Source organism: Lissotriton helveticus, chromosome 7 (genome assembly GCF_964261635.1).
Source record: "Lissotriton helveticus chromosome 7, aLisHel1.1, whole genome shotgun sequence".
Classification (NCBI taxonomy): domain Eukaryota; kingdom Metazoa; phylum Chordata; class Amphibia; order Caudata; family Salamandridae; genus Lissotriton; species Lissotriton helveticus.
The window spans coordinates 1,294,846,835-1,294,868,049 of NC_136068.1; the positions used below are offsets into that span (position 1 = coordinate 1,294,846,835).

General features: G+C 47.2%; 1 protein-coding gene across 4 annotated transcripts in view; it reads right to left on the reverse strand.

Annotated features, from left to right (window-relative positions):
* UNC13D (unc-13 homolog D) overlaps positions 1-21,215 on the reverse strand; it is an 880,699-nt gene that overhangs the window by 60,368 nt on the left and 799,116 nt on the right. For all 4 annotated transcript variants that reach the window (XM_078654550.1, XM_078654552.1, XM_078654549.1 and 1 more), the window contains exon 29: positions 13,271-13,354. In XM_078654550.1, the coding sequence (XP_078510676.1) occupies positions 13,271-13,354 (84 nt within the window). The remainder of the gene's footprint in view (positions 1-13,270; positions 13,355-21,215) is intronic.

Consider the following 21,215-nt stretch of genomic DNA (forward strand, 5'->3'; position numbering starts at 1 on the left):
ACACATGATTGTCCACAGGTTGATTTCCAGTCAATGACCAAAGATCTCACATCTCAGTCCAGTGGCTCTGTAGTTCCACCTTCATCAAGTGCAGCTATATCGTTCCCAAAAATATTTTACTGGTCATGGTTTCGGAAAAAAGGCCTGCTGTATTAGAGATGAGTACTTACCGTTTTTATTATTGTCAGATTTTCATCATGCTTAAACTATGTTTCCCACCATGAAGTTTTCGGTGCACAGTCTAAATATCGAATCCTAAATATCGACCTACACAAATATCGAGTTGGTAATATCGAAGGGACAGAATATCGAGTTGGTAATATCGAAGGGACAGAATATCAAGGTCAAGAATATCGATGGACAGAATATCGACCCTAAGGTAAGTAATATTGCTTTTTTTTTTATAAAGATGCAAGTAATATCGAAGTTAGTAATATTGATATCAAATATATCAATGTTACTAATCTCGATGTTACTAATATCGATATTTATATTATTTTTATGTATTTTATTATGTATGTGTTATATGTTTTTTGTTAAGTGTTCTACTGGTTTTAAATTATATGTATACTATTTTTATATGTTAATAAGGTTTTTTAAGTCAATTTCGTGTTTTAGTACCGGAGGGGGTTGTGGGTTTATAGGGGAATAGTGTGGGAAGTAATTTAATTATACTAAATTAATTATTACTTTTTAGGAATTATAAATTAATTGTAAATAATTTTTGCGTTTAAGTTCTGTAGCGGGTTGTGGGTTTATAGAGGAATTCGGTGGGAAGTAATTTAATTGTAATTAAGTAATGATTTATTTTTATTTATTTGCATTGATAATTATATTATTGTTAATTAATTGGTAATAAAAAAAATAATTGGCAATTATTTTTTATTTATTGCTAATTAATTTTTATTAATTGGTAATTAACTTTTATTAATTGATAATTATGTTAAGTGTATTATTGTATTATTGGAGTGTGTTGTGCGTTTATAGGGGAATAGTGTTGGAAGTAATTGAAATCTAATTAAGTAATTATTACATTTATTGTTGGGTATTGATAATTTATTGGACATTAACCAGTAATTGGAAATATTTTACATTATAATTTTTGGTTATGAAAATTAATTTATTGTTGATTAATCATTAATTGGTAATTACATATTTTTAAATATTATTTATTGATATTTCTAATTAGTATATTAAAAAGTAACTATTAATTGGTAATTAATGTTTACTAAATATTTTTTGGTATAAAACATTATTTAATTGTTTAATGTTTTTTAATTGTTAATTACTTTTTAATAATTAATACTTTTTTGTTATGAAAAATATTTTTTGTTCAATATTTCTTATTTGGTCATTAATATTTATTAACTAATATTTATTGGTATTTATTATAAAAATTTTTGTTAATTAATTATTCATTGGTAATTATATTTTTAATAAATATTAATGGGTATTTGTAGATAATTTAAAAATGAAATCATTAATTATTTATTTTAAATGAAAACATTATTTATAAGTATGTTATATTTAACTTCTACGCTATCCAGCACTTTCCTTACTGTCGCGCACTCTGGAGTGGGAATAGTAATTTTTACCCCTACGCTATCCAACACTTTCCCTACTGTTGCACTCTCTGGAGTGGGAATAGTAATTTTTACACCTACGCTATCCAACATTTTCCCTACTGTTGCACCCTTTGGAGTGGGAATGGTAATTTTTACCCCTACGCTATCCAACACTTTCCCTACTGTTGCACTCTCTGGAGTTGGAATAGTAACTTTTACCCCTAAGCTATCCAACACTTTTCCAACTTTTCCACTCTCTGGAGTGGGAATAGTAATTTTTTCCCCTATGCTATCCAACATTTTCCATCATGTTGCACTCTTAGGAGTGGGAATAGTAATTTTTACCCCTACGATATCCAACACTTTCCTTACTGTTGCACTCCCTGGAGTGGGAATAGTAATTTCTTTCCCCTACACTATCCAACACTTTCCCTACTGTTGCACTGTCTGGAGTTGGAATAGTAATTTTTACCCCTACGCTATCCAACACTTTTCCTACTGTTCCACTCTCTGGAGTGGGAATAGTAATTTTTACCCCTACGCTATCCAACATTTTCCCTACTGTTGCACCCTTTGGAGTGGGAATAGTAATTTTTACCCCTACGTTATTCAACACTTTCCCTACTGTTGCACTCTCTGGAGTTGGAATAGTAATTTTTACACCTACGCTATCCAACACTTTCCCAACTGTTCCACTCTCTGGAGTGGGAATAGTAATTTCTACCCCTACGCTATCCAACATTTTCCCTACTGTTGCACTCTCTGTAGTGGGAATAGTAATTTTAAGCCCTACGCTATCCAACAATTTCCTATCGTTGTTTTTGGAGTTGGAATAGTAGTTTTATTCCAACAGCTATTTAATATTTTTTTGTAATATTTTAGCTAATATAGTATATAATTAATTTGAAACATATTCAAAGTAAATTAATTTTTTTTAATTCATTACATATAATTATTTAATTTTTATTTATGTTATTGTTTTATGTGTATAGATGTTTTTGCAATGTATATGTTTTAATAATTTATAAGTTATTAAAATAATTATTAAAACAGATTATTAAGTATATATACTATATATTAAATGTATATGTTTAATGTTTTATTGTTATATATGTATTACTTATTAATTTTAAACATTATTAAAGATTTTTAACCATGTTTATTTTATTTATAATATTATTTAGTTTATTTTACATATTTTTTAACAAAAAAACAATATTTTAATTACGATATTTTTAACATTGATATTTTATTTTCGATATTTTTGTACTTACCATGTTGTAGATAGGATGTGGATATTGTTGCTCCGATATTTTTGTAGGTCGATTTTTTTACCTTCGATATTATGTCAGTGATTTGAAGTTTCCACCTATTTCTGAATAATCATACATGGGAATTTGATACCGTTCAAATTCACTTTGAATATTCTAGCCTTTAGCTATTATTAATTGATAATCTTTTGCCTCTACATTCATTCCTATATTTCCTGTTGTATGAAACTGTTCTTCACCACCTCTTAAATTTGTTCTGTACAGTTTTTACCTTGAGTTGCCATGCTCAAGCCACTGTGAGAGAAGGATACTTTTGGTGGCTTTGTCTTACTGCTAAATGTGGGCTAACTTGGGCTGTTGTATAAGAGATCGATGCCTAGGTCTACCGCCTCCATTTTATGTTATGTTATTTGTCTAGTGAGCGATTCACATGGTAGTGTATCCTAGCACTGACTCGATCAGTGAGCTCCAAACAAAGGGATACATGATGTGCACCCTTTAATTGTGCCTGCTTTGGTGTCATTTAGATCCCAAAGTCAGACGCCATTGTGAGCCTGTTAAGTTAGCCTGTCTAACTTCCGTCAATTACTTGATAAAGTTGAAACGGCTGCTCTTATTTTGTTAGACCTAAGTGCTGCCTTTGATACGGTGATACACCGCACTCTCCTTAAAGTTCTACATTCACAAGGTATTGCAGGCCTTGCGCTGGAATGGATTAAGAACTTTCTTACTGGAAGAACCTTCCAGGTGTTCTCCACCTCAGCTAGTTCCAAGATATATGAATCTCCTTTTGGAGTACCGCAGGGCTCGATTTCGAGCCCTGTGTTATTCAATCTTTATGTTAGCCTGCTTGCCACCATAGCGGAGGAAACTGGGTTGTTTATCTTCTCGTACGCTGACGACACCAAACTTCTTTTCTCTCTATCTGCTAAGAAGACCTCCAAAGTGACCTCTTACAGACTGGGCTACTTAAAATAGCCAACTGGATGCACAACAATTGGCTAAAATTAAATGGTGAAAAAACAGAAGTCCTGATAATAGGAAAAGATAAAGATCTTTGGGGCCCACGCCATTGGCCCCCAGAAATGGGTCCAGTTCCCCAGCCTGTTCAATCCGCCCGTAATCTGGGTGTAATGATCGATGATCAACTTTCCATGAGACAACAGGCTACTAAAACTGCTTCTATTTGCTTTGCCATCTGGAGGTGGCTCCGGAAGATATTATGGATGCTGCCAAGTTCGACCCAGAGAACAGTAATCCAAGCACTGATAGTGTCTAGATTGGATTACGGCAACATCCTTTATCTAGGAGCCAACAAAGAGGCTCTGTCATGTCCCGAAAACATCATCCTTTTCAGGCACCCTTCGGGACCTTCACTGGCTGAGAATCGAGAATTCCTATATTTCCTGTTGTATGAAACTGTTCTTCACCACCTCTTAAATTTGTTCTGTACAGTTTTTACCTTGAGTTGCCATGCTCAAGCCACTGTGAGAGAAGGATACTTTTGGTGGCTTTGTCTTACTGCTAAATGTGGGCTAACTTGGGCTGTCGTATAAGAGATCGATGCCTAGGTCTACCGTCTCCATTTTATGTTATGTTATTTGTCGAGTGAGCAATTCACATGGTAGTGTATCCTAGCACTGACTCGATCAGTGAGCTCCAAACAAAGGGATACATAATGTGCACCCTTTCATTGTGCCTGCTTTGGTGTCATTTAGATCCCAAAGTCAGACACCATTGTGAGCCTGTTAAGTTAGCCTGTCTAACTTCCTACAATTACTTGATAAAGTTGAAACGGCTGCTCTTATTTTGTTAGACCTAAGTGCTGCCTTTGATACGGTGATACACCGCACTCTCCTTAAAGTTCTACATTCACGAGGTATTGCAGGCCTTGCGCTGGAATGGATTAAGAACTTTCTTACTGGAAGAACCTTCCAGGTGTTCTCCACCTCAGCTAGTTCCAAGATCTATGAATCTCCTTTTGGAGTACCGCAGGGCTCGATTTTGAGCCCTGTGTTATTCAATCTTTATGTTAGCCTGCTTGCCACCATAGCGGAGGAAACTGGGTTGTTTATCTTCTCGTACGCTGACGACACCAAACTTCTTTTCTCTCTATCTGCTAAGAAGACCTCCAAAGTGACCTCTTACAGACTGGGCTACTTAAAATAGCCAGCTGGATGCACAACAATTGGCTAAAATTAAATGGTGAAAAAACAGAAGTCCTGATAATAGGAAAAGATAAAGATCTTTGGGGCCCACACCATTGGCCCCCAGAAATGGGTCCAGTTCCCCAGCCTGTTCAATCCACCCGTAATCTGGGTGTAATGATCGATGATCAACTTTCCATGAGACAACAGGCTACTAAAACTGCTTCTATTTGCTTTGCCATCTGGAGGTGGCTCCGGAAGATATTATGGATGCTGCCAAGTTCGACCCAGAGAACAGTAATCCAAGCACTGATAGTGTCTAGATAGGATTACGGCAACATCCTTTATCTAGGAGCCAACAAAGTCAAGTCAAGTCAAGTCATAACATTTATATAGCGCACTACATACCCAGAGGGTTTCAAGGCGCTTAGGAAGGGGAGGAGGATTATTTGTCAAATATCCACGTTTTAAGCTGCTTTCTGAAGGCTAGGTGATTCTGGTTGAGGCGAAGGTAAGCGGGGAGTGAGTTCCATGTTTTGGCAGCCAGGTATGAGAAGGATCTGCCTCCCATGGTGGTCTTGTTGAAGCGAGGTACAGTGGCGAGGGCTTGGCTGGAGGAGCGAAGTTGGCGGGAGGGGGTGTAGAAGGACAGTCGGGAGTTGAGGCAATCTGGTCCGATGTCGTAGAGTGATTTGTGTGCGTGGGTAAGTAGTCGGAAAGTAATCCTCTTATTAACGGGTAGCCAGTGGAGGTCTTTAAGGTGGCCAGAGATGTGTTCGTTGCGTGGGATGTCTAATATGAGCCTGGCTGAGGCGTTTTGGATTCGTTGTAGTTTCTTCTGGAGTTTAGCGGTGGTACCTGCGTAGAGGGTGTTTCCGTAGTCCAGTCGGCTCGTGACTAGAGCGTGGGTGACTGTTTTCCTTGTTTCGGTGGGGATCCAGCGAAATGTTTTTCTGAGCATGCGAAGAATGTTAAAGCAGGAGGAGGATACGGCGCTGACTTGTCTGTTCATTGAGAGTGAAGAATCCAGGATGACGCCAAGGTTCCGTGCGTGGTCTGTCGGGATGGGTGCATTTCCGAGGGCTTCCGGCCACCAGGAGTCGTCCCATGCAGAGGGGGATTTACCTAAGATGAGGACTTCTGTTTTGTCTGAGTTCAGTTTCAGACGGCTTTGTTTCATCCATTCGGCAAAAGAGGTAATTCGTAGATTACAGGTTGTACAGAACTCTGCGACGAGGCTGCTCTGTCATGTCCCGAAAACATCATCCTTTTCAGGCACCCTTCGGGACCTTCACTGGCTGAGAATCGAGAACCGGACTAAATTTAAAGCCTTGTGCTTTATGTATAAAATCAAACTTGGTATAGCTCCTCACTATTTAGGTTCTTTAGTCAGACCAATTACCCTACACGTCCGCTTGATCGTCTTCCCAGGCCAAATACTCAGTCCCAAGATTCAAATCTGTTTGCATGGGGGGCCGCTCTTTTTCCTATCTGGCACCTGAACTGTGTAACACCCTCTCTATCTCTCTTAGTGATGAATCTAATCACTCTAGTTTCCGGAAAAAACTTTAGACATGGCTATTTAACCAGTAATCTTGACTTCTGATGCTTGTGTCCCAGGCGCCGGGAAACCTCCGGGTAGCTGTGCGCCCTACAAATGTAATTATAATAATAATAATAACTTTGACCCATTTGCCACATGTCATTATCTTTTGCGGAACTCATGAATGTGTCAAATCCTCCGAACAATGACCTTGATGAACATCTAAGCGACATAAATCTGATCCCAGTTCCCTGATGTATGTTTCAAGGTCCGACACTGAATGCGCAAAGTAAACATTAAGGGCCCCATTAGGATGGCGGTCGGACCTGTCGTGAAATGGAACCGCCCGCCATAAGGTCTGGGGTCCCCTGGGTGCCATTAGAAGGCGCCCGCCACAGTGGCGGGCGCATCCTGCATTACTAACATTGTGGCGGGCGGTGCACTCAGCACCGACCGCCACAATGCCAGGAAGGCATGTTGTGCACTTCCATGCACAACATGGCAGGCACCGCGCGGTGCCTGCCATGTTGTGCATGGAACTGCTGGGGGTACCACAGGTATCCCCCCATGTGCATGTGCATGTGCACCCTCCACCCCCAGAGTCCCTGGGAGCCCGCAACGGACCCCCAATCGCAGAAAACGCCTGCCTTTCCGTGGCGGCAACACATCCCCGCACACATGCTAATATGTATGGCGGTGTCTCCCACACCGCTACCATGTTAGCTGCTTTTCCGCCCGGTCGACTCTGCGACCGAGCGGAAAAACGGCAGACGGTCTTTACGTTCGCCGGGGTCCCCCCCACCATGGTAATCTGGCGGGGGGAATTTGGGAGTGGACAGTGTCAGCTCTCTGATTAGGAATAGAAGCTGCAGCAGTACAACAGTCTAGCAGGACCTCCTGCGATGAACTGGAGCGAAGACCTCTGTGAATCAATGGTCACTCCATGTGCTTTTTGTATGATTGACTACAGAACTTTTCCCTACATTGTTTAATTTCCACCTAGTTCCAGACCTAACCGGTATGAACCAGCATGACAGTTCGAGACATAACTAATATGAACCAGGATGACCAAAATACATAATTTCAGACTAAGGGGCTCATTTGTATAGCGGGCGGATCGCCACCGCCATATGGGCGATTTACTGTGTCCCTCCGCCATATTGAGTGCACTAATATTGGGGCGAGCCTTATTGTATCAGTTACATAAGGTAATCCTAATTCTAAATGGCACATAAAATTAGAGCAAGAGGCGGGGAGGGACACCTTCCTTTTAAAGAATCTATCCTTGAGTTTTTGGAGATGCGCTATAGCAGCCATCCCCACTCCCCTGCCCCATAGGTAGTGGCTGATAATGTCTTTGTTTTATATATTTTTTTTATGGGTTCCAGAGGTTTTATGCCCAATTTCTTGGCAAATTTAGCGATGGCTACCATACTACTTTCCATCACTAGGGCCCTATTTTCCACCATATTGGACCAAGATTGGCTTTTGTCGAATGAGACCCCCAGATAAGAGAATGTATCTACCACCTCTAATCTGAGGGACCCTATATGAAAGAATGGTACTTTCCTAGACAAGGTTGCCCCTGCTATCAGTATGAAAGATTTGGATTTGTTAACCCTCAGGTCCACATTAACACATATGTTATTTGGGGTTGTGTGGGGCTACAAGAACAAGGACTTCCACACTCTTGGGGATCTGAACTAAGTTGAGGCAACCGTGGATGGGAAACCCTAACATTGTAAAATTAGGACAGAGATTATGCGACGGTGGGATGTTTTGGAAGTTACTTACCTTCTGTAACGATGTATCTGTAAGAGACATAGGTTAGTCATAGATTCCTTACCTTTTCCCCCAGGCGTCAGACTGGATCTGGAGATTTTTTCTTAGCAGTACCCCTGCGCGTCGGTCGACTCCGCATACGTCATCGGCGTCGTGGTCGCTGGGATTGCGTCGCAGTGCATACTTAGACACCGCCTCTTTGCGCAGACGTAAGTTTTGACACGACTTTCCACGCCAGAAGCGCAGAGCCATGCAAGACACTGACCTCTGGTGTGCCAGAACTAGGGCACTGTAAGGGAGTCCCTATCCCTAGAAGTCAGTTCGCAGAGCAGGGAGGATGGGTGCTGCGGTAAGGAATCTAGAACTAATCGAGGTCTCTTACAGATACACCGTTACCAAAGGTAAGTAACTTGTTCATCTGAAAGAGACAGTTAGTTATAGATTCCTTAACTTAGAATAGATACCCCAGCAATACCAACCCCGGAGGATGGTCTGCGACCCAAGTTCACACCAGAAAGTACTGGAGGACAGAACAGGCAAAATAGCTGTCTCTCTAGACTTGACTATCCAGGCAGTAATGTCTGGTGAACGTGTGTATATATGCCCACGTTGTCGCCTGACAGATGTCAACGAGTAGGACTCCACGTGACAAAGCGGTAGTTGCTGTCCTGGAGGACAGAACAGGCAAAATAGCTGTCTCTCCAGACTTGACTATCCAGGCAGTAATGTCTGGTGTACGTGTGCATATATGCCCACGTTGCCGCCTGACAGATGTCAACGAGTAGGACTCCAAGTGGTAGTTGCTGCCGTGGAATGAGCACACAGCCCCACTGGAGGTTCTTTTTTTCTGCTAAAGTATAACAATTTAAAAAGAAAAGGAAAACCCATCTTGAGATGGCATGCTTTTGGACAGCCCAACCTTTTTTGGCAGCCACATAGCCAACGAAGAGTAGATCGTCCACCCGGAAATCTTTTGTGGGGTCAAGGTAGATGGACAGCACCTGTTTCAGGTCCAGATGGTGGAGTCTCTCCTCCTCCTTGGAAGGGTGAGGAGGTGGGAAAAAAGTGGGCAGAGTGATAGTCTGTCCTAAGTGAAAAGGTGTAACTACTTTAGGAAGGAACAAGGGCCTTGTCCTAAGCACCACTTTGTCCGGATGCACAGAGAAGAAAGGGGGCGTAGAAGAAAGAGCCTGAAGCTCACTCACTCTGCGAGCAGAAGTGATGGCAACAAGAAAGGCAGTCTTCGGAGTGAGGAGCCTGAGAGGAGAGTTCTGAAGAGGCTTGAAAGGAGCACACATAAGGTAAGTCAAGATAAGGTTCAAGTCCCACTAGGGCCTTATGAAAGGAGATGGAGGAAACAGGTGGATAATGCCCTTAGAGAATCTATTTACAATAGGGGACTTGACTAAAGAGGGTGGATCTGGTACCCGAAGGAAAGCAGAAATGGCTGCCAGATAGCCTTTAAGAGTGCCCAGAGCAGAGCCCTGCTGGGCCAAAGGAAGAATGAACAATAGAAACTCAGAAAGAGGGGCAGAAAGGGGATCCACAGCCTTTGCTGTGCATTATGCCACAAACTTGTTCCATCGACAAGCGTACAACGTCTTGGTGGAGGGACACCTGACTGCCAAGATGGCGTTACATACTTCAGGGGGAAGGCCAAAAGCTGTCAACTGTCACGCTCAGTCTCCACGCAAGGAGGTGGTGGCTGGACAGGTTCTGCTGGAGGCCCTTCCCCTGCTGCTGCGACAGAAGATCCTCCTGAAGGGGCAGTCTGATCGGAAGATCAATGGCCATTTCCAGAAGCTAGGTGTACCAAACTCTTCGCACCCAGTCCGGAGCCAGAAGAATGACTTTGGCCCTCTGTGCTTGAACCACTTCAGCACTCGGACAGCAGTGGTACAGGAGGTAAGGCATCCAGGATGTCGCAGTTCCACTCGCGACAAAAATGCGTCGCCGATCTAGTGCGACCCTGGAAACTCCAACGAGCAAAACTGCCGACATTGTGTGTTCTCTTCGGTGGCGAACAGATCTAACCAAGGCTCATCCCACCGCTGAAAGTGGCCTTGCACCTTTGAGTGAAGATGCCATTCATGTCCCACCAAGCACCTATGGATGAGTTTGTCCGCCCTGGCATTCAGGGTACCTGCCAGATGTTGAACCACCAGGGTCATGCCCTGATCTTCCAGTCATGTCCAGAGGCAAAGAGCATCTTGACATAGTGTCCATGACCCCAACCCGCCCTATTTGTTGCAGTACCACACGGCAGTGGTGATGTCTGAACACTTGCACTACTTTCCTCTTGAGGGAGGGAAGGAATGCATTCAGTGCCAGCCAAATCACCGGGAGCTCCAACAAGTTGATATGGAGCCCTGACTCCGCCAGAGATCAGACTGCTCTGATCGCCGCCTCTCCCAGATTGCTGACCCATCCTAGGAGTCACGCATGGGTCACCACCATTAGTTCTGGTTGGGGAAGGGAGAGCTATCTGCCTTTGACCCAATCCTGGTCCTTTAACCACCACTGCAGCTGTTGTGCAGTCCCCTCTGTGATCTGGGCGTAGTCGGAAAGATTCCCCTGATGCTGCGGCCACTGGAACTTTAGGTCCCACTGCAGAGCCTGCATATGCCATCTCGCATGATCCACCTACTGGATGCAGGAGGCCATGACTCCCAGCAGCTTCAGGGTAATTTCTTCTGAAATCCGGGATAGTGGCTGAAACATCGCTATCATAGCCCGAATGTGCCGGATTCGCTTCTCGGGAGGAAACTGCACTGCATCCAAAACAGCTCCGTTGAAAGGGAGCGACTGAGGTGGAGTCAGGTGTGACTTCGGCACACTTATAATGTACCCTAGTGTGTGCAGGCGGTCCGCTGTAGTCTGGAGGTGGGAGACGGCTGGGTGGCTTGCGTGGACCGGTGTCTAGACTAGGCCGGACGTGGTGGGGTGCCCCTTCCGTAGCCACAAAAGGGGCGAATGGCAGACTGTGGTGGATGAGGGACACGGCAAGGCCCATGGATCTGGCCGTAGCTCGAGAATTCTTTAAGCGCTCCAGCACAGAGTCTGCCTTGTCACCAAAAATGCGATGGCCATCGAAGTGCATGTCCAGCAGGGTTGCCTGGACATCCCCCGAAAAGCCAGGCGTTCTCAACCAGGCGTAGTGCCAAAAGGCTACCGATGTGGCAATCATTCTGCCCAGTGAGTCGGTGGTATCCAGTCCACATTGAATTGTGAATTTGGCTGCGTCCCTCCCATCTGCCACCGCTTGGGAGAGAAAGGCCAGGGCCTCCTCCGGGCACTGCGGCAGCACTTGCGCAACCGTATCCCAGATTGTATGGGAGTATCGGCCCAAGAGGCATGGTGTATTCAGGAACCGCAGTGCCAAGCTGGAGGAACAAAACATGCGCTCCCCAAGATGGTCCAGCTTCTTGGATTCCCTGTCTAGGGGAGCAGAAGGGAATGCGCCCTTGGATGAAGAGTCTTGGGCCACCAAGCTCTCAAGAGAAGTGTGTTGGGAGCGATGGCAGCAGCCAATCATCCTTTCCACAGGAGCCTCTGTGCTGGGCTTGGACTAGGAGCCCAGAAGGACATCAGTGAGGGCTTCATTGAAAGGCAGAAGGGGTACAGAGGAAGTTGTAGCAGGCTGAAGCACCTCTGTCAGGAAGTTAGTCCTGACCGCCACTGAAGGGAGCTCTAGGCCAAAGGCCTCAGCTGCCCTTCGCACCACCACAGCCTCAGACGCCCCTCCTCCATAGCCATCATAGGGGGAGAAAGCATGCTAAGGTTTGAGGAGGTGTCCAAACCACTGGCGTCACCCAGGTCCTCTCTCCAGTCCAGCTCTTCAAGCTTATCTGATAATGGGTCAGATGACCCCTCCCAGTCCTCATCACCACCCTCTGGGAGATTAGGAACACAAGGGATGACCAAAGGAACATAAGTATGCTCCAGCGTCGGATTCAATGTCGGCCGACTTGGATCCGGCTCCGGATCCATCTAGGGGACGAGGATGGGGACGGCGTCATCGCTGGGGAAGGTCGAGTTAGGTTGACTGGTGTCGATCCGGATCCAGGCCTAGATCCTCGGGGGCCCTAAGGCGCACCAGCGGAGTCAGGCTGCCAAAGATGCCGTGAAGGTCTTCGTAAAATTCATGAAGCTGGGCAGGGGACACCCCGGCTCCCAGAAAGGGAGGGCAGGAGGTGACATCCCTGAAGGAGGCTCCAAAGACAGAGCTGGTGAGCGACGACGCTCCCGATCCAGCGTTGCATCAGCCCACCGACAGGGAGAAGACGAAGATCACCGGTGCTTCTTCGCATTCTTCTTGTGCTTCGACTAACCAGAAGATTTCGAAGACTTGGACGAGGTATGATGGATCTGCTAGCAGTCTCGAGACCTTTCCCTCAAGCAAGACCGGGAGCGACATAGAGCCGACTGGGCATGACTTCCGGTCATGGTCACGCTCCGGACACCAAAGGCAAACGAGGTGCGGGTCTGTTACAGACATCATTTTATGACAGGCCTCGCAGGGTTTGAAGCTGGTCTGACGATGGGACAGCCCTTGCGCACCAGAAGTTGGGGACTTGAAAAGAAAACGACAAAAAGTCAAAAAAAGTTTAGTCAAAAAGTGACTAAAGGGATAGCTCTATCCAGGATCTGCACTAGGCTGGTGCGGAAAAAGAAAGAACCAGCGTCAGCGCGCAGGGACGGCATCTAAGTAGGCACAATGACGTCATCCTGGCAACTACGATGCTAGAAGTGGCCCGACTGATGCCACCTATCCACGCGCAGGGTACTGCTAAGATGGATCCAGTCTGACGCCTGGGGTAAGGAGTCTATAACTGTCTCTTTCAGATATACAATCCTGAGTGAGGAGTTCAGTTCTTAAATATTGCTGTGGCCACTGTGGGGGAGTATGGGCAGTTGTGGTGTTTTTCTTCGAGATCCTACTGCCATTAGAGCGGTCCTTACCTGTTGCTTGATTCTGCTGTTGAAATATTTCTCTATAAGTTCATGGGTGTTGGACACAACGAGGTACAACTCATTCTCCAGAGCCTGAAAGAGAAATAAGCAAATAAATCTAATTAGAAATATGAGGAACATCTCCCAATGGAAAACATTATTCTGAGGTTACATAATTTTGCATGCTATAGCATCAGAGAGAAGCAAATTGCTCACAAACATGGGTTCACCAAAGTATCTCAACATGCAGCTGGATGTACCTAAGAGGCAGATGCAGTTGGTCAGCAGGATGGCGATGGGGAGAAGGCAAAGGTGGGGAGAAGAAGACCGCGAGATGGGGCTCCAGTGCTACTGCTGTGGCCGGATGGTAGAGCTGGAGGGTAGTGGAAGCCACCAGGCTAGGACTCCAGTGTGGCTTCCCCAATTCGCTCCAACGACAACTGTCTGGAACAGCCTGGGCCTCTTGTTTTCTGAGCCCCGCCTCAGCGTCTTGGGGAATGGGTAGCGGCCTGCGGAAGCGCCAGATTGACATGGCAGACTGAGCGCGTGACAGGTGGAGCATGGCCCGCAGGCCTGGGCAATCCAAGGACTGCCTCCATGATCATTAGCACAGAGGTGGTCAGGAGCGAGCAACGGGCAGGGAGTTCAATGCAGGGTGCAACATATTGTGTAGGAGCCAAGCCCCTCTGAGCCTGCCCGCCTGCACTTGCCAAAAGCATGGCTGAGCCCTCACACTATTCTCGCAGGTCCACTCTTGGATGCTGGAGCGCCCTTGGATGTTGGGAAGGTTATCAGCAATCATGCTACTGTGAAGCAACCATATAAAGAAGTCAGCAACAGGCGGGTAAAGGGCTACAATATTTCCCAACAGGAGCGGTTCATACATTTTGGGACTTATTTTTCAAAACCTCTTCCCACCTTCCCATCGTGGCTGAAGCCTTGGACTAAAGCTTCCTACTGCACCAACTTGTCAAAAACAGGTCAGCATATTAATATGTCGAGGAGTGATGGACAGCCTTGTCCTAATGGTGTTCCGCAAGCTCTGTACAAAAATGATCCAAGGTTCAGGCAAAGAAATATGCGCAACCTGTTCAATCACTCCTTGCGAGCAGAAGAGATCTGGGATAGTTGGCGGGGCTCAATAATTAGTCCAATATTTAAGGGTGGAGGAAAGTCAGTTTTGGCGAATTAATTAATAGCATTGTTGGACACTGAAGGTAACTACTTCCCAACAATCCTTCTTGACGAACTTACCAGTTGGGCAGAGGAGAACAAACTGATCCCAATGCACCTGGTCAGCTTTATAAAGAGCATAGGAACTTGTACAAACAATCATGTTGCTCTCCATTTTAATCGATAAGATGAGGGACAAAAATCAGAAACTGCATTTCTGTTTGGTGGACTAAAAGTCTGCAGTTGACAAGAACATCCTCTGGCCAAAGCTCTACAGTTGAGGTTTACCGACTCCACTAATGAAAGAGATCCAGTATCTCAACACAAAGCCACGGATTAGTATAAAACTTGGAGCTGGAGATAGAATATCAAGAAAAATTCCAACAACACAAGGTTGAACACAAGGATGAAAACAAGGCTGCGTCCTCAAGCCCTTCTTGTTCAATCTTTTCCTGGGTGACCTTTCTCAAGACCTAAACAAGGTCAGATCACATTTGCCTCAATTGGGTAATTTCAGCTTCGCTAATCTACTCTATGTGGACAATGTAGTCATAATCACCCAAACCAAGAATTGCTTACAGCAGCTGACCAACACACTATCCCAACATTCTGAAGCTCATGCAATGGAGATCAACTGCTCGAAAAGAAAGACCTTATCTATAATATGCAAAAAGCTGACAATGCATAAGTTGTTTCTTAAAGATAAGCCATAAGAGAATGTAACAAGTATCTCAGGGTTACGGTGGACACAAAAGGTACATGCTGCACATACAATTCAATGAACTAGGAAGGGCGAGGCTGTAAAGTTGTCTTTCAGTGCTCTTTTTAATTTACTAGGGAGGCCCTAGTATGCTACTGATTTGTAAGGTGATCTTTGCCAGGCTCCTACCAATTATGGCATATGATTTGAAGGCATTGCGGTTCGTGACACAAGCACAATAGAGCGAGCTATCTTAAGAACATACAGATATGTATTCTGTTGTATTTAGATATGCTTGTTAGAAGCATATCTTCTAGAATCTTTTCTGTTGTCATGGGGCTGGTGGAGTTCGGGTTCTACTGAAAGGCAGTTGGTACCTCTCAGGCAAAATGAGAGGAGTGGTGGCTCGTTTGGCATACAATAAATCCAAAGAACCTACATGCTGCGTCTTCCTAGTTTATTTTCTACACCAAGACACCACATAATTTTGGCGACGAGGTGTCTACTAGAAACGAGCTGCTGCAACGGAGCGAGTTTTCAAAAAGAAATTTGTGAAAAAGAAGAAGGAATCTTTTAAGGATAATAGCAGATTGTAGAGTGAAGCGAAACATTATATAAGGCAAGAGGACGTTATATATAAAAAAAAGAGAGCTCATCCTACCTCCTCCAGCGGCTGTGATTATAATTGTAAGGGAAGTTTTTATGTTTCCCCAGCGGCGGAAGGTTCAAATGAGAACATCTTTTGAGAGGTGAGGAGGTCAGCGGGTGGGTCTTGCCGTTCTCTGCGGTCACAAGGTCCGAAGAGTGAGCTGATCTCTGGGAGCGTTCTTGCTGGCGCAGGCTGCTAGCTTCAGGCATCCGTTGGTTGCCGACATCCGTTGGTTGCCAAGATCCTTCTCCGTCAGGCAGCAGAAGCAAATGGTGACGTCTTAGAACTCGCAAGGGGATTCGGCGAGTCAGTAACGCCCGTCATCAATGACCTTGCCTGTGACAGCGTTGGATGCGTGTGCGTCAGACGCGCAAGGGTCACGTTGAGTTTTTTTTCTTCAGCGCTGTTTAATGTGAAAGACTGCGGTGTGGAAGTGACGTTGGAAGGAAACTACAGTTAATCGTGGCACTGATTGTGGAGCAAGGGGACTGCCAGGAAGCAACCAAGATGATCTCTGCAGTTTAGTTTTTTTTTTGTGAACCCGTTTTTAATATATATATATATTTTTTGCAGTAAGACTGTGGGATTTTTTTTATTGTGATCTTTTTGCCTCTCATTTAAAAAGTCAATCTTGTAACAGTGTTCGCGAGCACTGTTTTTCTACACATTTTATAGATATTAGGTGCCTGCATATGTAGTGTGTAGGTATTGTTGATTCTAACTTTGATATGTTAGTCTAGGGTGTAGTGATAGTTAGCGTATTGTTCATTTATCATCCTTCTATTTGTTGCTATATGTGTAAAAGGAGTGAAACGTTTGATGATTTATTTATTTTCACGTACTTTTAATTTGTATACGTGAGTAACATTTCGGAAAGTAGTATTATACTACCTTTTACACATTGGGTAGTCATTTAGTTGCGAACCATTATGCAGTCTGTAAAATCAACCTCCACCTTTTCTGGAGAGTCCAGGTACGCCACAAATACAATGGAGACAATGGTTTGACGCATTTGAGACATATATCGGTGCCACTGGTGCGTCACGATATAGGGCTGAAAGGAAAAAATATCTTCTTTTAAATTGTTTGGGGTTTGAAGGAAGAGAAGTGTATAAACATTGACCTGATTTCGTTCTGAATGAGGGTGAAATAATTGATGAATATCAAGAAACTGTTAAAAAACTGGTTATCAAGTTTGATGTTCAACCTAGTTTGGTTGTGCTGAGGCACAAATTTTTCAAGAGAGCACAACTACAAAGTGAGGATGTTGATTCGTACTTAAGTGCTTTACGCAAATTGTGTGCTGAGTGTCAATTTGGAGAAATCTGTGATCAGTTGGTTAGAGATCAATTTATAGCACACTGTAGTGACACACATATACAGCAAAAATTACTCACTATGGGTAATCCCACGCTTGAAGAGATTATAAAAGTGGCAAAGAGTCTTGAGCTAGCTCAGAGTTCGATTAAAGAATTAAGTGCGAGTTGCTCTAACAAGGAAAATGTTAATGCTGTGGTCTCTCCTTTTTCTTAAAGTAGTAATTCTAGGAAAGATAAGATAAATGAAAAAGGTATTTTTAGAAAACCTAACATATGCTACAGATGTGGATATTCTCCACATGGTAAAGAGAATAGGGGGGGGGCGTGGCTAGCAGCCAACGAAGATGGTCGCAGCCTAGCGAGGCTCCCGACCCCACCGCCCGTAATCCGCTAAAATCATCCTTCCAACAGCTTGGGAACCCCGTGCAAACCGGATGACCCCAAGCGACATACTGACACCTGCTCCGGTGTCACGGGAGTGCCGGTACCTGCACCGGGAGAGGCACACGAGACCAAAAACAACTCACGGACCCGAGGCGCAAGATGGCGGCGGCCCCGTAGCGGGCAAGACACTGGGACCCACAGCGCGGACCCTGGGGCCCGACTGAGACGACCGGAGTGCTATCCGGGAACCCTGAGGAGTGGATGCTCGGCGACGGAGTCCTACGACCCCCCCAGCTCGGTGAGGAGGCACCGGGAGGCCACGCTCGGCGCCCCATCGGCCCCGGTGTGACTCCTCCCTGCCCGGGAGATGGAAATCGAGGCCCCGGCTTCAGTGGGGCCTAACGCCCCCGAGGTGAGCGAGAGCGCAGGCCCAAGACACCCGACCGGACCCAGAGGAACGCGTCTGCCACACCGCGCCACCTGGCCCCCCCGGAGCGCCCAGATCGACGGGTGAGTGCCTGCCGAAGACCTTGGCCCCCTGAGCCACGGGGACAACAGCCGAAGGGCACGGCCGAGAGGAGGACACCTGGCGGCAGAGGGGACAGGCTGGTAGTGTCTTTGCTGCCCGTGGAGAGGGGGCAGCCACAGCTCCGTCCCTGGGATCAGACTGCGGCGCTCTGTCCACCGCGAGGAGGCTTTGGGGGGACTTGGTGGTGAGGGGGCCCAGGGGGCGGTCACCCGACCCAGGAGTAACCCGGGAGAGCGCCACCGCAAGCAGCACGCCGAGCCCCGGCGCTCCGGTGCGGCTCCGCTCCGCCCGGGAGGCAGAACTCGAGGCCCCGGCTTCACGGGGGCCTACCGCTGCGGCCCATGCGGTGGAGCAGGCCCGAAGCACCCTAACCGGGCCGGAGAGACAGAGCGCCTGAGGGAGACCTTTGGACCAGCACCCCAAGTTCCGAGAGGACGCGACTAAGCCCAACAGACTCCAGCCCTTGGCGCATAGGGGCTACGCCTGGTGATCCGACGCTCCAGGCGAGGCCCGACCCTGCCCGCGGGGAGGGAGAACACGCCCCGGCCTCGCTGGGGCTCACGCCGGCTGCGGACTCCGGGGAGCGGTCTGCCATACCTGACACGGGGCCTAGGGGTCAGCGCTGGATCCCGCGCCCTCACTCATCCTGAAGGAGGTACTCCCCACAGAGCAGCCGGCCCACGCGAGAACCAGCTTGGTAGGTGCCCTCGCGGAGAGACCCCCGACCCGCAGTGAGAGCCCCCGGCCGGGCCTGAGGTTTCCTGGAGGAGCCGATGATTGCGGACCCCCTGCGCCCGCAAAAGACGAACTGGGGACTACCTCCGAATAGGCCCGATCCAACCAAAGGGCCGGGCACAGAGTTAAGAAACACGGGTCCGGATGAGAATAGACCGGCAACACTGGGATACGCGAGGGTGATATCTAAGTCGCCAGGGGCCGAGGGGAGCTGCAGCGAGCGCGCCGAAGCCTGACTGCGAAGAGGGAGGAGATCCTGCAGAAGGCCGAGGGGGTCCTGACCAGCACGCAACGGTACGGCCGCGTGGCCGACCGGAATAGGCCCAACACCTGCAGCGAAGACCAGGAGCTGGCTGACCCTGTGGCGACAAAGGCCACGACCAGAAAATCTGGGCAGTCCCCCAAACAGCCCCCCACTGCCAAACCACATCGGGAACGCCAGACACCCCGATCTCTCACCGAAACCCCGGCTCACCGAAGCCAGAACGTGATGGGGAAACCGAAAGGAGCAAGAGGGGATGCCGGCCCCGCTACAGAAACACCGGAGGATGCTCCTCAACCCACAACAGACCTACAGCAAATGCAAGATAGGATCCTTCAAGCGATCGCAGCCACGAAAGATGCCTTGCATCACGATATTGTACAAGTGTCGACGGGGCTTGGTCTCCTACGGGCGGACCATGCGAAACTAACGGACAGAGTCAAGGAGACGGAGGACGTCATAAAAGACATGGTACCAGCACACAAATCGATGGAGGGACGACTCACGGAAGCGCTGGACCGCATACAGGCTTTGGAAAGGCGAGCAGAGGATGCTGAAAACCGCAGCCGAAGGAACAACGTGCGCCTAGTGGGTCTTCCAGAGAAAAAAGAAGGTACGGACATGGTGGGTTACCTAGATGACTGGCTGAGAACTGTGGTAGCCCCAGAGGGCCTTTCCCCCTTTTTCATGCTGGAAAGAGCGCACCGAGTCCCGTCCAGACCCACGAAACCGGGGCTACCGCCTCGCCCGGTGGTCATCAAGCTGCTGCATTATAATGACAGAGACTGGCTATTGCAACGGGCCAGAGATGCGGGTCCCTTCCAAGTGGATAACAGCAAAGTGACCCTGTTTCCAGACTATACGTTTGAAACGCAAAAGATGCGCGCCTCTTTCCTCTCCATTAAAAAAGAGCTGTGCACGGAAGGCATACAGTACTCTCTGTTATTCCCGGCCAGGCTCCGAATAGTGGTGGATGGAAAAGCTCAGTTCTTCACGACGGCGGCGGAGGCATGGACCTGGTGGGACACTTACAAGGCAGGAACGGACGGAGCGCGATTTAGGGCTGAGGAGGAGCGCCAGAGTCAATCGGTGAGGAAATCGAGGAGGCTCCGAAAGCTAAGACAGAGATCCAGGAAACCAACGGAATCTCAAACGGAAGGCGAGCGGAAAGCGGCACTGCAAGCAGTAAAAGAAGTTTCAGGATCGGCACTGCTCCAATCGGGGAGAGAATCGGGTTCGGAGGAGCGGAGATCGGGCTCGGAAACTGAGTTGTCAGAAATGGGAAAAGCAGGAGGCCCGAGAGTCACGCCACAGACATCGGAAGAAATATTTGGAAGCTGAATCTTGGACATGGCCACTTGAAGCTGGCGATGGCTCTTCGGACGGCCTCTATGAACACTTGAGCAGGACGCTGTTAGATTGAAGTATCGTAAGTTACTCTGACTATTGCGGGATGGGGATATGGAGACGACATTGGAAGGTACCAGAAACTAGCTCACGCTTCCCAGAGCCCATAAGGCTTCCGTGGTACTAGCCACGGACTAAGAAGAGTTCAGAGCACGTTTGCTCAACTGTTTGGATGGGAGCAACTCTACTGCAGTTAGCTCCTGTTCTGGGGGGGGGGGGGAGCCTGGAGTAGTTGGGGGGACTCAGGGCACAGTTCAAGGGGGGGGAATGATGTCGAACCTACTGTCTGGGTGCCAATCATGATTGAACTGGACCGAACGCAATGGGACTATGGCTAACGTGGGATCGTTGAAATGTGTGTCCTGGAATGTGAGGGGGCTAAATACGATGACTAGGAGGCACAAAATTCACTCCTATTTAGTCCGCAGGGGAGTGCACATAGCATTCCTACAAGAAACTCACTTAACACGGAAAGAGGGAGCGGCGCTGCAGCGTAGATGGAGGGGCCACCTATATTACACTACATACTCTGCCTTCGCTAGGGGGGTGTTAATTTGGATAAGAGCGGGCACCCCTTTCCAAGTCACTAGGCACACTGCGGACCCGGATGGGAGGTATGTAGCGGTTGAGGGCCTGCTTAGAGGCCGACACATAGCGCTTGCCAGCATTTATGCGCCAAATGTGGATCAGGCAACGTACTTTGCGAAACTCTCTGGAGCGCTGGCCAGCTACTTCACTGGTCCCGTGCTGTTTGGGGGGGACTTCAACTCAATCGTAGACACCATTCTGGACAGGT